General features: G+C 50.5%; 2 protein-coding genes across 11 annotated transcripts in view; one reads left to right on the top strand and one right to left on the bottom strand.

The window, feature by feature from the left end:
- LOC123763004 (ligand of Numb protein X 2) overlaps window positions 1-15,569 on the top strand; it is a 281,655-nt gene that overhangs the window by 217,020 nt on the left and 49,066 nt on the right. The gene's annotated exons all lie outside the window — the stretch shown is intronic.
- On the bottom strand, window positions 58-14,300 carry LOC123763033 (uncharacterized). Of its 5 annotated transcripts, none has more exons than XM_045749996.2 (11): window positions 14,160-14,300; window positions 13,171-13,395; window positions 12,879-13,061; window positions 8,196-8,648; window positions 7,693-7,864; window positions 7,163-7,303; window positions 6,516-6,581; window positions 5,335-5,487; window positions 3,865-3,957; window positions 871-1,011; window positions 58-500 (listed from the first exon to the last, which is right to left on the bottom strand). In XM_045749996.2, the coding sequence occupies exons 2-11, from the start codon at window positions 13,368-13,370 to the stop codon at window positions 309-311; spliced, it is 1,794 nt and encodes a 597-aa protein (XP_045605952.2). In that variant the 5' UTR covers window positions 13,371-13,395; window positions 14,160-14,300; the 3' UTR covers window positions 58-308. The 5 variants fall into 5 exon arrangements, with proteins under 5 accessions (XP_045605952.2, XP_069157044.1, XP_069157049.1 ...); XM_069300943.1 differs by having other exon boundaries at window positions 13,171-13,392; XM_069300948.1 differs by lacking the exon at window positions 6,516-6,581 and having other exon boundaries at window positions 14,160-14,299.

The raw sequence follows: 15,569 nt of genomic DNA, 5'->3' as shown, positions 1-15,569 counted from the left end.
TACCCCCGTGTTTTAGTGATATAGCGTGCCTGACGGGAAGGCAAATGAAACGCCACAGATTATTATTCTTTTTTGTATTCTTACATTAAATTGTTATACAAAGATCTCGCTGAATCTTGCTAAATTTACCCTACCTCGGTCCCCAAGCTTTGTAAGGGAGATTTTAAAGATTTGAAGTACTGTATTAAAGAATGTAATAGAATAAACACAGGTGTATGAGAGATTATGGAGTAGTAGGAATAAGATACAGTCTTAAGCATTTAGTGAAGTAAGATTGTCTCAGGGTGTGGGTTTTCTTCTCTGCCTCACTATGGCTTGCCGACCTCCTCTTCCTCTTGAGCGTCCCGCAGCTGCTGCTCTTTGGTCTTCTGTTCCTCCTCTTTGGCCTTCTGCTCCTCCTCTTTGGCCTTCTGTTCCTCCTGATAGAACACCTCAAGGTCGCTCTGGGTCAGCACGCCCACATCCACAAGCTTCAGCAATTGTTGCTTGATAACGTCATCCTGCACGGAAATTCGACCTCATCATTTAGGGAGACTGATACTGGGGACATTTTATGAAGTGCCTCACTGAGAAATTACCAACGTTTCCCAGAAATAAATTGCTGGACTGTCCTCCCATTGATAGATTATTGGACTATCCCCATCATTAAATTACTGGACTATCCCCATTATTAAATTACTGGACTATCCCCATTATTAAATTACTGGACTATCCCCATCATTAAATTACTGGACTATCCCCATTATTTAATTGGCAGGCGTTCACAGAGAAATTACCGGGCCATTCCCCCCGTCCGTAAGCTTAATTGGGATCTTTACCCGAAGAACTCGCCTTAGTCATTGTCCGGAAATAATGGCATGTGTTTCTCACCTGGAAAAAGTCTGGGATGCCTTCTTCAATGTGGGCGACCTCTGCCTCGTCGTTGTCTTGTCCCTCCTGCTGGTGATGGTGGTGGACCACCAGGCCCTCGTCCACGTTCTCCACAGTGTGCTCCTGCTGCCACGTCGACACCTGTGGCAGCAGCACCAAAATACAACTAATAAATCTCATATTTGATAAGTAAAGTTTTATGAATCCGACAGATTTAGATCTATTAGTTTTAGAATCTATTGGGGGACAAAAAACACAATTCCTTCTTGTACGAAATGCAAGTAACGATTCAGTCCATCCTTGATAAGGCACGCAGGTTACATCACCGCTCATGTGCCAGGTAAGTCCACTACGGGCTCGCCATAGCCCGTGCTACTTGGATCTTTTTGTTCCGAGTAACTGAATCTTAAACAACAACAAAACCTTGATAGGGGGTTGCGCTATTTGTCAGACCTGTTATTGCGACATTCTGCATTTACCCAAAGGATTTATTTATTTTCATCCTACCCATCAGCAAATACTAATGAAAATTATATTGTATTTCTAGGGATCTGAGTTGAGTAAGGTGAGACGAGGGAAGGTGACTGGGAGGGAGGCTCAGAGGGCGAACCGTTGGGATGTAGGCAAACTGAGGGGGAAAGGATTATTATTATTAACATCTTTATTGACAAAATTTAATTAAAATTTTGCCTAATCTGAGGAATTCAATTAAGTCTTATTAGGGTGAGGATAATACTGGTAAAGGAGTTAGGTAGAAAGAGGGGTTGGGAGGGAGGCTGGGAGGGAAGGAGGGGAAAAGGGTTTTGGGCGGAAGGATGGAGACGGATATGGAGGGAGAGGGACGGTGGATATTTAGTGTGTTAATAAATAGTTATTTTCGATAAGGAATGGAAGGCAGCTCTTATCAAGGGTTTACACACAGGTGGGAAATGATCGTTTCTCGTGAATTATGAAATCAAAGGCGATTCGAGTGTGTGTAGTCCTTACGGGTCGTGTTCAGCGCTGCTGTCGTCGTCTTGATGCGGGCGAGGGAGGGAGTGCGCGCGGGGGAAATTGTATCTGCGATCTATATAAAATCTATATCTCCAAAAACAGGATGTCTGTCTGTCCAAGGTTGGAGGCCAGACGCTTGGAGTTAGCCTCATTAATTTTTGCAGGGTGACTAGTGAGGGCTGAAGACTGTCATAGGCTGGTTAGTCCGCTCCCATGACTATCTACATGAAGTCAGTGGAGATGAAAGGTATCGTGCAGAGTCAAATTGTTCAACATGGTGTTATAGATTCAGCTACTCGGAACAAGTTCCAAGTAGCACGGGCTATGGTGAGCCCGTAGTGGACTTACCTGGCACAGGAGCGGGGCTGTGTGTCGTGTTGTTCAACAGAATTCAAATGATTTGATATGTAAAATGTTTCGGTGGCAGATTTGCATTTTAAGAGCTCTTAACACTTGATTGATTGATTGATAAAGATTAAGCCAGCCATGAGGTGGCACGGGCATGAATAACCCGTAACCCAACACTTAAATGGTGCTATCTTATGGGGGGTCAACCCGGATACCAGACACCCCCAGACAATGCTTCTATTTCAATATAAAAAGATCAAGAAAACGGCTAAATATTTTTTAGTTGTAGTATAAAAAAAAAACTGGAATTCACATCAAGCTTATTAAATTATTTGTAAATATTGAAGTAAGACTATGCTTTTCCAAGAGCAGCAGCCAGGTCTTTCATGGGAAAGAACAGCTCCGAACATATTTAATTTTGATTTCTTGTTGCTTGAAATTTGTATTTTCATTCTAATCTTAAGATATTTTTCTCCACGAAAGCGACATTTCTTCACACAAAGTCGAGAAGTAAATATTGGCTGTAGACTTGCCACTTAGATTAAGAAGTCGGTTATAATTGGGTCAATACCGGTAGCTTATATCTAGTCGTTAAGGCAAATGTTGTCAACCAGTAATGTCTACTCTAATCATGGCCGGTCTCAAATACATATCAAACCGAAGCTTATGCAAGTTATTCTATATTTGTCAAGACCTAATATCATCTGGGGGTGACATTTACAGTAGCTTGTGGCTGTAATCTCGCTATACATCCTTTGTGCCTCGACTGACAACCTCACATCCTGTGGACGATGTATACAGCTTCAGGGACCTCACGGTGTGGTGCTTGTATACAGCTTCAGGGACCTCACGGTGTGGTGCTTGTATACAGCTTCAGGGACCTCACGGTGTGGTGCTTGTATACAGCTTCAGGGACCTCACGGTGTGGTGCTTGTATACAGCTTCAGGGACCTCACGGTGTGGTGCTTGTATACAGCTTCAGGGACCTCACGGTGTGGTGCTTGTATACAGCTTCAGGGACCTCACGGTGTGGTGCTTGTATACAGCTTCAGGGACCTCACGGTGTGGTGCTTGTATACAGCTTCAGGGACCTCACGGTGTGGTGCTTGTATACAGCTTCAGGGACCTCACGGTGTGGTGCTTGTATACAGCTTCAGGGACCTCACGGTGTGGTGCTTGTATACAGCTTCAGGGACCTCACGGTGTGGTGCTTGTATACAGCTTCAGGGACCTCACGGTGTGGTGCTTGTATACAGCTTCAGGGACCTCACGGTGTGGTGCTTGTATACTTGTGTCCTTGGTCAGTATAAATTGGTATTTTGTATGCACAGTATCCAACACTGTCGATAGAATGGTGGTGGTCAAATGCTGACAGGAGGCGCCTGGGTTCCGCTGACAGCCTAAATGTTCACGCGTTAGAGGGGGAGATAGGAATAGTTTGAATGAAGAAGGGAGATGACATTTAATCAACAAATCCACAAGGGCCGTGACGAGGATTCATAAGGCAGCGTCTGGGATGCTCTCAGACGTAGGTTCGAATCCTCGTCACAGCCCTTGTGGATTTGTTCATTTGATGCATCACGCAATTGTGATTTCTGTGTGTAATGACATTTAATCGATGTTAATACGGGTGATTGAGGCTTGGTCACTCACCTTCTGGCCGAGCGTCCGGAAGAACGTAGCCACTTGTTCGTTGCCCTCCGTCATCTTCTGCTCTAATTTATCCAGGATCTCTGAGCCTCGCACCTGGGAAGTAGTTGGAACGGCTGGTATATGTACACACAAACATATGGAGAAACACGCACACGACGCAAGCGCGCACGTGCACACACATCGGGGAAACTTGGCCTTACCACAATGGAGTGGAGAGACTGACTGACTGAAGATTAAGCCACCCAAGGCCTTGGAGGCCTGGTCGAGGACCGGGCCGCGGGGACACTAAAGCCCCGAAATCATCTCAAGAAATCAAATCATCTCAAGATAACCCAAAAGGTGGCACGGGCATGAATAGCCCGTAAGTGGTGGCCCTTTTGAGCCATTACCAGTATCAATAGATGATACTGGAGATCTGTGGAGGTGCGACTGCACCCTGCGTGACGGGAGATGTCTCCCGTGGGAGAGGAGAGGGAGCGGTAGTTAACAGTATACACTGAAAGATTCTAAGGAGAAAGTCACAGTAGACAAAGTGTCATTGTTCTAAGTTCTAGGAACACGGGACCTCCATAACGAGGAGCATACGTGGAAAACCCAAGAAGTGGTTTACTATATTAAGGTAATAATCAGTTTTAAATTCAAATGTAAAACAAAAACTGGGAACAGTCATTGTATTAAACTAAGATGGATCGGACAGCGAGGGTTAGGAGCCGAGCTCGCCCCCTCCCCCCTCAAACAGATATATGTAATTACATCTCATCTCATGGGTTACATTTGAGTACTTACGATCACCAACTGTGCATATCGTAACTACCAACGATGCTCACTACAGCCCCTTCTTGGTTCTCTCTCTCGCCTCTTTACCCACGTCCTTACGTTCACCACTAGTTCTTGTTTTATCATCCCTGCCTGCAACCCCCACCGTCTCCCCCCCCCCCAGGTTACATCTAGGGTAGGTTACATATCCTCTCACAGTATATAAAAAACATGGTTTGATAAAGCTGTTGACCACTGAAGACTAAATTACACAGGAAAGGCGATGAGTCACAATGTGGCTGAAGTATGTTGACCAGACCACACACTAGAAAGTGAAGGGACGACGACGTTTCGGTCCGTCCTGGACCATTCTCAAATCGATTGTGAGAATGGACTTGAGAATGGTCCAGGACGGACCGAAACGTGGTCGTCCCTTTACTTTCTAGTGTGTAATCTGGCCAACAATTATTTACTAAAAATCATAGCAGATCGCAAAACTGACGCGATGTCCCATTTTTCCATTCGTGGGTCCTCGGTTAGGTTCCGGCAATTTAGTACGTCATTTTAGTGGCGTTGTGAACACTCGAGAAGACTCGAGCACAATCACCTGTCTCTAACATATCCAATGTTTATTTTTGTACAAACATTACAATTATGATTGTAATAATGTAGAGAGGAGACAGGCCAAGTGTCGAGGGCGGGTGGCAGCGTTACCTGGTCGTAGGCAGTGGTGAGACGCTGGAGGCAGTAGTGGGCACCTTCCTGGACCAGGGTGCCGAACTTGGCGAAGGCAGCGAGGATGCCCGCCTGCAGGTGCGGCAGCGCCTCTCTCGCCTTCTGGAACGCTGTGGCAATCTTCTCTCCGGTCTGTCGTGGAAGACGGAGCACCGAGCTTACTTTTAGGTTTCACGAAGGTGGTGGTGTTTAATTGGAAGTTGCTTAGTGGCACGCGAGGGTTACTTAAGGAGAGAAGATATTGTTATGGCAGTGTGAGGTTACTTGGAGTGGGGGGAAGGAGCTGTGATGACACTGATTGGAGGGATACCGGCTTGATGGAGTTCTGGGAGTTTTTCTACTCCCCCAAGCCCGGCCCGAGGCCAGGATGTGGGTGTTACTAGGGTAGACACGAACACTTAAAGAATAAATAACTGTTACTTAACAACATGAAAGATAATTCACTCGTAGATTTAAGGAAGGCGGCGTTGATGTAAGTTGAAAAATTTTTTGTATTATTTGGGAAAGTAGCGATGTTGCCGGGCAGACGTCAGCATGGCTGTTACAAAGCAGATGTTGTATTAACAGTGACAGAGCTGATGGCAGGGACCAATACAAGACGGGTTACTAAGACAGCCGGGAGAAGAGTGAGACATACTTTGGAAAAGGGAAGAGAGGGAGGGGGACAGGAGGAGGATGAAGAGAGAGGAACATAGGAATCAAGTTAACTGCAAAAGGCCTATTGGCCTGTACGAGGCAGCTCCGCTTTATATCCACCCAGTCTCGTTCATAAGTTCGTCTAACCTAGGCTTGAAACAATCAAGGGGTCCTGTTTATATGTTACGCGGTAATTGGTTCCACAAAGCAAGCGAGAAATATGTAGTCAGGAAGATGGTGTCATATGGGAGTTGATAGGAAGATGTTTACCAAGTGTCATAACTCGGTGCCCAAAGTAAGTGTATTAAATGAACTGAATATTTAAATCCTATAATGTATTTTCGGGTTGGACGGCTCGCTCACCGTTTAGTATGTTAATTGTGAAATAACAGTAGGGAAGGCCATTACCTTAAATGTTAATAGCTCTAATTCTAGCAAAGTTAAAACTTCAAATTAGTAGTGTCGGAGACGACGTTCTCTTAAAATCTAATTGTTAGCACAAGTTGAGTTCGGAGGAGGGGTACCTGCTGGAGGGTTGTGAGCGCCCTTGCCCGCACCACACCCCAGGCATCCTGCAGGAGCTCACGCGCCTGGAAGTCACCCGCAGGAGTGAGTGAACGGGACCACAAGATTAGTGATGGCCTACCTACGTACGGTATTTGTGCTGGCATAGCAATTGTTTACATGCACAAAGAAATCACGTTTACGTGATGCATCAATGAAAACAAATCAATCTCATTGATTAGTTCGAAAATAAATTCGAACCTTTGATTGGGCGTACCCAGAGCATAGGTTCAAATCTTCACACGGTTGATTTTGTAATTGTTTTCATGTTATCTGTAGAGCGTATCAACAGGAACACCACGTGTATAGAGCACTCGCACAATGTAAATGTAATAAAAAAAATTACTAGGAGGATTAATGTGATTTGTTTGCTTATGTACGACCCGAAAGCCTAAAATATTATGTGATGCAGCTTTTCTTTGGAAAGAGATGTCTCAATGTTAATCAATAGAGGGGGGGAAATAATTGGAAAATCTAAACATTAACCTCACTTCTCTGAACATACCCCCCCCGCCATCAAGACCTGGTGTGGCTACCCAGAGTACCTGACCGCCACGGCCTCCCCAGATCAAGAATTTGGGATATCGTAAAATAAAAACTAGGTTACCGATTTTGCAGTTTCCTGAACTTTGTCGACGGCTTGGGCTGCTGCAACATGTACAGTGCCAGCGGCACCTGTGATCTTGTCTCCCCACTCGGAGAGGGTGTCCTCGGCCTGGTCCCCAAGGTTGTCCACAGCACCTGTTACCTGTTGCAGGAGGAAGATAGATAGAGGTCACGTTAGCACTTCGCTGGTCTCTTCATAGTCTCTATTGTTTTTACCCTTCGTGTAAAAACAATAGAGACTATGTTTTTACTTTTTTGTACTATTACTATGTACTTTATTATGTTTTTACTTTTACTAACAATAGAGACTGTTTTTTTGTTTTTACCCGAAGGATAAAAACAAAAAATAATATTTTAAATGATTTATCTTCAAAATTTTAAGAATTGCATATTGAGTCAATAGTCACAAATCAGATTGTTTTTAGTTGGTTCAGCAGAAGTTTGGTTAAGACGGTGACAACGCGACTAAAGAGTGGACAGTTTTCACTACGTTAACACAATTAACCTGCAAGTATAGCTGTGAGTACTGACATGTCTCCAGCCTTTCTGTAGCCACCCCAGTAGGGATGGGCGGTCGCTGTCCTCTGCTCCAGTGTCTTCCTCAGGCTCCACACCCACGCCCACCTCGGCGCGGTGTTGGCCTCCCTCAGGCACCAGCTGCTCCACCCCCTGCGACAGCTCCGACGTGTCCACCTGCTGCCCCCTGAGAACGTGTAAATGGTCTAGTGTCAGGTTGGGTTAGGAGGCCACAGGTGGTGTCATCCTCGGCCCACTTGCTAGACTCGTCATAATATTCTGATAGCATGTTGTGTTAACTTAGGCAGGGTGTAGTTTTTAAAGGAATTTAATTGATCTATTTTGGGTTATTTATGAATCAAATATAATAAATACGGTGTGAGAACACGCAAATTTTTTTTTTTTACCACTTTTTATAAACATTTTCTTAGTCCCTTAACACTAAACATTCCTTCCACTTCAATATTCCTTCCCACTGTTTCATTATAGAGACAAGAATACCAAACACAAGTACATACGGGGAACCATATCCGGAGTCGTCGTTCAGCAGAGTCGCGTCGCCATTTTGCCCAATTTGGAGTACCTGACCACCTTTTACCTGTTGGAGTTGACTACTTTGTTCAGATTGGGGCTCGCTAATTTGCCTCAGACCTTCGTTCTGGGTCTGGTGTACATGTCGCCTTATTTTAGTACTTGAGACCTTGCCAAGGCTTTGGGCTCCGTAGGACGTCTCTAAGGAACTAAAATCTTCCTTCTCTTCGCTGATGTCATTCAGGTCCAGGTTATTCTCGCCAGCCAGGATAAGCAGCTGGTCCCGGATATTACGAGCCTCCGCCTCCCCAAGGTTTCGACTCTTGATTGTGGCCAGAAGCTGCTCCACGGTCTTGTCCCTGGCTGGAGCATCTTCGTCCAGAAGGATTTTAGCGCCGCTGTGCATTAGTTGGGCGATCTGCAGCAGAGTCTCGTCGTAACTGTTGGGCACGAGGGATTTGTTAGATGCTGAAGGACACCCCGGGGCGTGGTCTGTGCCTACACTAGGACACGGGGGCGTGGTCTGTGCCTACACTAGGACACGGGGGCGTGGTCTGTGCCTACACTAGGACACGGGGGCGTGGTCTGTACCCTCACTAGGACACGGGGGCGTGGTCTGTACCTGCACTAGGACACGGGGGCGTGGTCTGTACCTGCACTAGGACACGGGGGCGTGGTCTGTGCCTACACTAGGACACGGGGGCGTGGTCTGTGCCTACACTAGGACACGGGGCCGTGGTCTGTACCTGCACTAGGACACGGGGGCGTGGTCTGTGCCTACACTAGGACACGGGGGCGTGGTCTGTACCTGCACTAGGACACGGGGGCGTGGTCTGTGCCTACACTAGGACACGGGGGCGTGGTCTGTACCTGCACTAGGACACGGGGGCGTGGTCTGTACCTGCACTAGGACACGGGGGCGTGGTCTGTACCTGCACTAGGACACGGGGGCGTGGTCTGTACCTGCACTAGGACACGGGGCGTGGTCTGTACGTGCACTAGGACACGGGGGCGTGGTCTGTACCTGCACTAGGACACGGGGGCGTGGTCTGTACCTGCACTAGGACACGGGGGCGTGGTCTGTACCTGCACTAGGACACGGGGGCGTGGTCTGTACCTGCACTAGGACACGGGGGCGTGGTCTGTACCTGCACTAGGACACGGGGGCGTGGTCTGTACCTGCACTAGGACACGGGGGCGTGGTCTGTACCTGCACTAGGACACGGGGGCGTGGTCTGTACCTGCACTAGGACACGGGGGCGTGGTCTGTACCTGCACTAGGACACGGGGGCGTGGTCTGTACCTGCACTAGGACACGGGGGCGTGGTCTGTACCTGCACTAGGACACGGGGGCGTGGTCTGTACCTGCACTAGGACACGGGGGCGTGGTCTGTACCTGCACTAGGACACGGGGGCGTGGTCTGTACCTGCACTGGGACACGGGGGCGTGGTCTGTACCTGCACTGGGACACGGGGGCGTGGTCTGTACCTGCACTGGGACACGGGGGCGTGGTCTGTACCTGCACTGGGACACGGGGGCGTGGTCTGTACCTGCACTGGGACACGGGGGCGTGGTCTGTACCTGCACTAGGACACGGGGGCGTGGTCTGTACCTGCACTGGGACACGGGGGCGTGGTCTGTACCTGCACTGGGACACGGGGGCGTGGTCTGTACCTGCACTGGGACACGGGGGCGTGGTCTGTACCTGCACTGGGACACGGGGGCGTGGTCTGTACCTGCACTGGGACACGGGGGCGTGGTCTGTACCTGCACTGGGACACGGGGGCGTGGTCTGTACCTGCACTGGGACACGGGGGCGTGGTCTGTACCTGCACTGGGACACGGGGGCGTGGTCTGTACCTGCACTGGGACACGGGGGCGTGGTCTGTACCTGCACTGGGACACGGGGGCGTGGTCTGTACCTGCACTGGGACACGGGGGCGTGGTCTGTACCTGCACTGGGACACGGGGGCGTGGTCTGTACCTGCACTGGGACACGGGGGCGTGGTCTGTACCTGCACTGGGACACGGGGGCGTGGTCTGTACCTGCACTGGGACACGGGGGCGTGGTCTGTACCTGCACTGGGACACGGGGGGCGTGGTCTGTACCTGCACTGGGACACGGGGGCGTGGTCTGTACCTGCACTGGGACACGGGGGCGTGGTCTGTACCTGCACTGGGACACGGGGGCGTGGTCTGTACCTGCACTGGGACACGGGGGCGTGGTCTGTATCCTGCACTGGGACACGGGGGCGTGGTCTGTACCTGCACTGGGACACGGGGGCGTGGTCTGTACCTGCACTGGGACACGGGGGCGTGGTCTGTACCTGCACTGGGACACGGGGGCGTGGTCTGTACCTGCACTGGGACACGGGGGCGTGGTCTGTACCTGCACTGGGACACGGGGGCGTGGTCTGTACCTGCACTGGGACACGGGGGCGTGGTCTGTACCTGCACTGGGACACGGGGGCGTGGTCTGTACCTGCACTGGGACACGGGGGCGTGGTCTGTACCTGCACTGGGACACGGGGGCGTGGTCTGTACCTGCACTGGGACACGGGGGCGTGGTCTGTACCTGCACTGGGACACGGGGGCGTGGTCTGTACCTGCACTGGGACACGGGGGCGTGGTCTGTACCTGCACTGGGACACGGGGGCGTGGTCTGTACCTGCACTGGGACACGGGGGCGTGGTCTGTACCTGCACTGGGACACGGGGGCGTGGTCTGTACCTGCACTGGGACACGGGGGCGTGGTCTGTACCTGCACTGGGACACGGGGGCGTGGTCTGTACCTGCACTGGGACACGGGGGCGTGGTCTGTACCTGCACTGGGACACGGGGGCGTGGTCTGTACCTGCACTGGGACACGGGGGCGTGGTCTGTACCTGCACTGGGACACGGGGGCGTGGTCTGTACCTGCACTGGGACACGGGGGCGTGGTCTGTACCTGCACTGGGACACGGGGGCGTGGTCTGTACCTGCACTGGGACACGGGGGCGTGGTCTGTACCTGCACTGGGACACGGGGGCGTGGTCTGTACCTGCACTGGGACACGGGGGCGTGGTCTGTACCTGCACTGGGACACGGGGGCGTGGTCTGTACCTGCACTGGGACACGGGGGCGTGGTCTGTACCTGCACTGGGACACGGGGGCGTGGTCTGTACCTGCACTGGGACACGGGGGCGTGGTCTGTACCTGCACTGGGACACGGGGGCGTGGTCTGTACCTGCACTGGGACACGGGGGCGTGGTCTGTACCTGCACTGGGACACGGGGGCGTGGTCTGTACCTGCACTGGGACACGGGGGCGTGGTCTGTACCTGCACTGGGACACGGGGGCGTGGTCTGTACCTGCACTGGGACACGGGGGCGTGGTCTGTACCTGCACTGGGACACGGGGGCGTGGTCTGTACCTGCACTGGGACACGGGGGCGTGGTCTGTACCTGCACTGGGACACGGGGGCGTGGTCTGTACCTGCACTGGGACACGGGGGCGTGGTCTGTACCTGCACTGGGACACGGGGGCGTGGTCTGTACCTGCACTGGGACACGGGGGCGTGGTCTGTACCTGCACTAGGACACGGGGGCGTGGTCTGTACCTGCACTAGGACACGGGGACGTGGTCTGTACCTGCACTAGGACACGGGGACGTGGTCTGTACCTGCACTAGGACACGGGGACGTGGTCTGTACCTGCACTAGGACACGGGGACGTGGTCTGTACCTACACTAGGACACGGGGACGTGGTCTGTACCTACACTAGGACACGGGGACGTGGTCTGTACCTACACTAGGACGTGGTCTGTACCTACACTAGGACACGGGGACGTGGTCTGTACCTGCACTAGGACACGGGGCGTGGTCTGTACCTGCACTAGGACACGGGGGCGTGGTCTGTACCTGCACTAGGACACGGGGGCGTGGTCTGTACCTGCACTAGGACACGGGGACGTGGTCTGTACCTGCACTAGGACACGGGGACGTGGTCTGTACCTGCACTAGGACACGGGGGCGTGGTCTGTACCTGCACTAGGACACGGGGGCGTGGTCTGTACCTGCACTAGGACACGGGGGCGTGGTCTGTACCTTCACTAGGACACGGGGGCGTGGTCTGTACCTGCACTAGGACACGGGGGCGTGGTCTGTACCTGCACTAGGACACGGGGGCGTGGTCTGTACCTGCACTAGGACACGGGGGCGTGGTCTGTACCTGCACTAGGACACGGGGGCGTGGTCTGTACCTGCACTAGGACACGGGGGCGTGGTCTGTACCTGCACTAGGACACGGGGGCGTGGTCTGTACCTGCACTAGGACACGGGGGCGTGGTCTGTACCTGCACTAGGACACGGGGGCGTGGTCTGTACCTGCACTAGGACACGGGGGCGTGGTCTGTACCTGCACTAGGACACGGGGGCGTGGTCTGTACCTGCACTAGGACACGGGGGCGTGGTCTGTACCTGCACTAGGACACGGGGGCGTGGTCTGTACCTGCACTAGGACACGGGGGCGTGGTCTGTACCTACAATAGTTATGCTACTACAGCTTCCAGCATTACTATTGTACTAGTATTTATAGTATTGCTACCGTTTTGATGTTTACTACTACTACTAAGATCTAATCTGCGAGGAGCAACAAGGGTTACTGAATTAGCACTTGACCAGAGACTTACCTTGTTTGGGTGTTGCCCGAGCCCTCTGGCGTCCAGTCTGGATCATCGTCCGAGAGCCACAGTCGGGCCTCGTCGGGCTCCTCGGGGGACGTGCTCTCCTCTGTAAACACGCCTTCCTCGGGGTACTCGCCGTCGTCGTAGTACTCGCCGTCGTCGTAGTACTCGCCGTCCTCGGGGTAATAGCTGGTGTGAAAGGTCATAATTATCAGTAATTATTGCGTATCAATCTTAGCATGATAATCCTAGGCAATATCGTCATTATATCGGGAGACGATGGTGGCTGTCTACTTACTCGTCGTCTTCGATGTAGGTTTTCGAGATACTCGTGTCGTCGTCCTTCACAGTGGTCCCCTGCGTCTCTTTTGGTCCCTCGTCGTGCAGGTCGTCTTCCAACTGGGTGAGTCCCGGGTTGAACAGCGGTCGCTTGACCGACATGGGGCGTCCTAGGCCCACCAGGAGGGTCACCAGCAACACACAGGCTGGTAGTCTCATGATGGCTGGCAGTCTTTATTACCTGCTGGAGGAAGGAAGGAAGACGTCTTAGAGTCCCTGGCGAGCCTGCGACAGGTCTGACGTTAATCTGTCGGCTCCGGCAACGTTGTAGGGAAGCCACACCGCTCGGCGTGGCAGTTAAAGGGGGGGGGGGCCAGATTCACGAAGCAGTTACGCAAGTACTTACGAACGTGTACATCTTTTCTCAATCTTTGACGGCTTTGGTTAGATTTATTAAACAGTTTACAAACATGAAAGCTTCCTAAATCAACTGTTGTTATGGTTATAAACAGCCTCCTGGTGCTTCGGAGCTCATTAACTGTTTAATAATTGTAAACAAAGCCGCCAAAGATTCAGAAGAGATGTACAGGTTCGTAAGTGCTTGCGTAACTGCTTCGTGAATCTGGCCCCCTGGGCTGATCGCGGGCATCGATCAAAATAAATATCTTCTAATTACATATTTCCTTACTGAAGGCATAACTTGTGAATTTTTCTTTATACCTAGAGTATTTTTCTAATAGTAAGTGCACCAGCCTTTACGTCAGGTCGTTTGAAAGGAAAGATAGAGAGAACACTTAATGCTATGTAGAAAGGTAAAAAGATATCTTGATTTAAAGAAACGAGCATATGGAGATACTTAAAACACATTTGGGGAGTGTGTGGGAGAGTGTAGTGATGGTAGATATAGTGTACACACTGTAGAGGGAGAGTGTAGTGATGGTATGGGACGAGGGTGGTTATGGTGGCGGTGTTGTACCTACTGTACTTAGTAGGTACCTAGTTACGTACCTGGGAGTGTGTGTGGAGTGGGAGGTGTTGACGGAGGTGTTGACCCACACACTGTGACCGGAGAAGTGTGTTTAGCGTTCAAATACAGTCCTCCCCCCCCCCCCGAAGTATCCAGAGGAAATGGGGGTTTGGAGAGAAAAACCCAGAGGGAAGGGGCGGGGGGGGGGGGTTCATGTGACAGGCGCCTCCTTTATATCTCGTATTACACAATAACCAGACCCATATTTGGTTATTTACTACTATATTCACAAAAGTTAAATTTATGTTTATATTTTGACCTGGAATTTCACTGTTGATTAGGAAACGTTTTCCCGAGAACTAGAGGAAGCTGAAGCGGGAGTGTTGTAAGCCGCCCGTGTCAAAATGATCACCGTCTTTGGCAATCCCGTATCATTCATTTGAAATTATCTTTTAACAAAGTGATTTAATGTTATAATTCATATATTTTAGCTGGGGAGGGCCATGGCGGGTGGAGGTCTTCTTGATGCGAGAGTTTTGGGCAACAATGGTGGAGCAAATTTGATGAGATGTTTTTAGTTTTAATGCGGAATAAAAGCTTTTACAGATAGGTGGGTTGGGCAGGAAGGTTTTGGTGTGTGTGTGTGGGGGGGGGGGTAGGTGTTCTTTGGGGGGGAGGGGAGAGTTCTTTGAGACAATACACACCTCTTTGACAGGAGTGCGGGTTATCACGTGCAAATGCAACACCACGATAAAAATAGTGTTGCTACGTCTTGCTCCATAATATTAAAAGGTGGTTCAACTTGCTGACCTCACCAACTTTCCCCCTCCATCGAGTGATATCCAAGAATGCGCTAATTATCTCCCACTCCCACATAAAGAGGATTACTAACAGTCCCCCGAAGTGTCTGCATTTTGCAGTTTCATGCATTCTTGACGTAAATATATATATACATGCCGGGATGCATTGCCAAAGTCCTTGCACCGACAATCTGAAAAATCAAGAAGTAACATAAAGCCAGTCAACTCTAGACTGACTTAAGACATCGATACATAACTTAAGAATTGGTAACATTTACATGCAACTGAGACAATTTACGTGTACTGATAAAGGGGAAGCTTCCTATTGTAAGTTGACACTGTGACAGTTGAAGGAGTTAATTATTTCCTTATTCAGGAATACATAATTGTGAAGTAGACAATTTGGGGGGGGATTTATAATATAAAGAATATTTCAAACCGTTTATGAACCATGATAAAAGCTGGTGTAAGAGGGATACGAGTATATTAACTGATATCGCCATATTCGCTTGTATTTTCAGGCGATGAGTCACAATAACGTGGCTGAAGTATGTTGACCAGACCACACACTAGAAGGTGAAGGGACGACTTGAGAATGGTCCAGGACGGACCAAAACGTCGTCGTAACTATTATGTATTAGCGATAAGACC

Source organism: Procambarus clarkii, chromosome 5, assembly GCF_040958095.1.
Source record: "Procambarus clarkii isolate CNS0578487 chromosome 5, FALCON_Pclarkii_2.0, whole genome shotgun sequence".
Lineage (NCBI taxonomy): Eukaryota > Metazoa > Arthropoda > Malacostraca > Decapoda > Cambaridae > Procambarus > Procambarus clarkii.
Note: the sequence above shows the minus strand (reverse complement) of the source record. Positions and strands in the feature narration are given on the sequence as shown.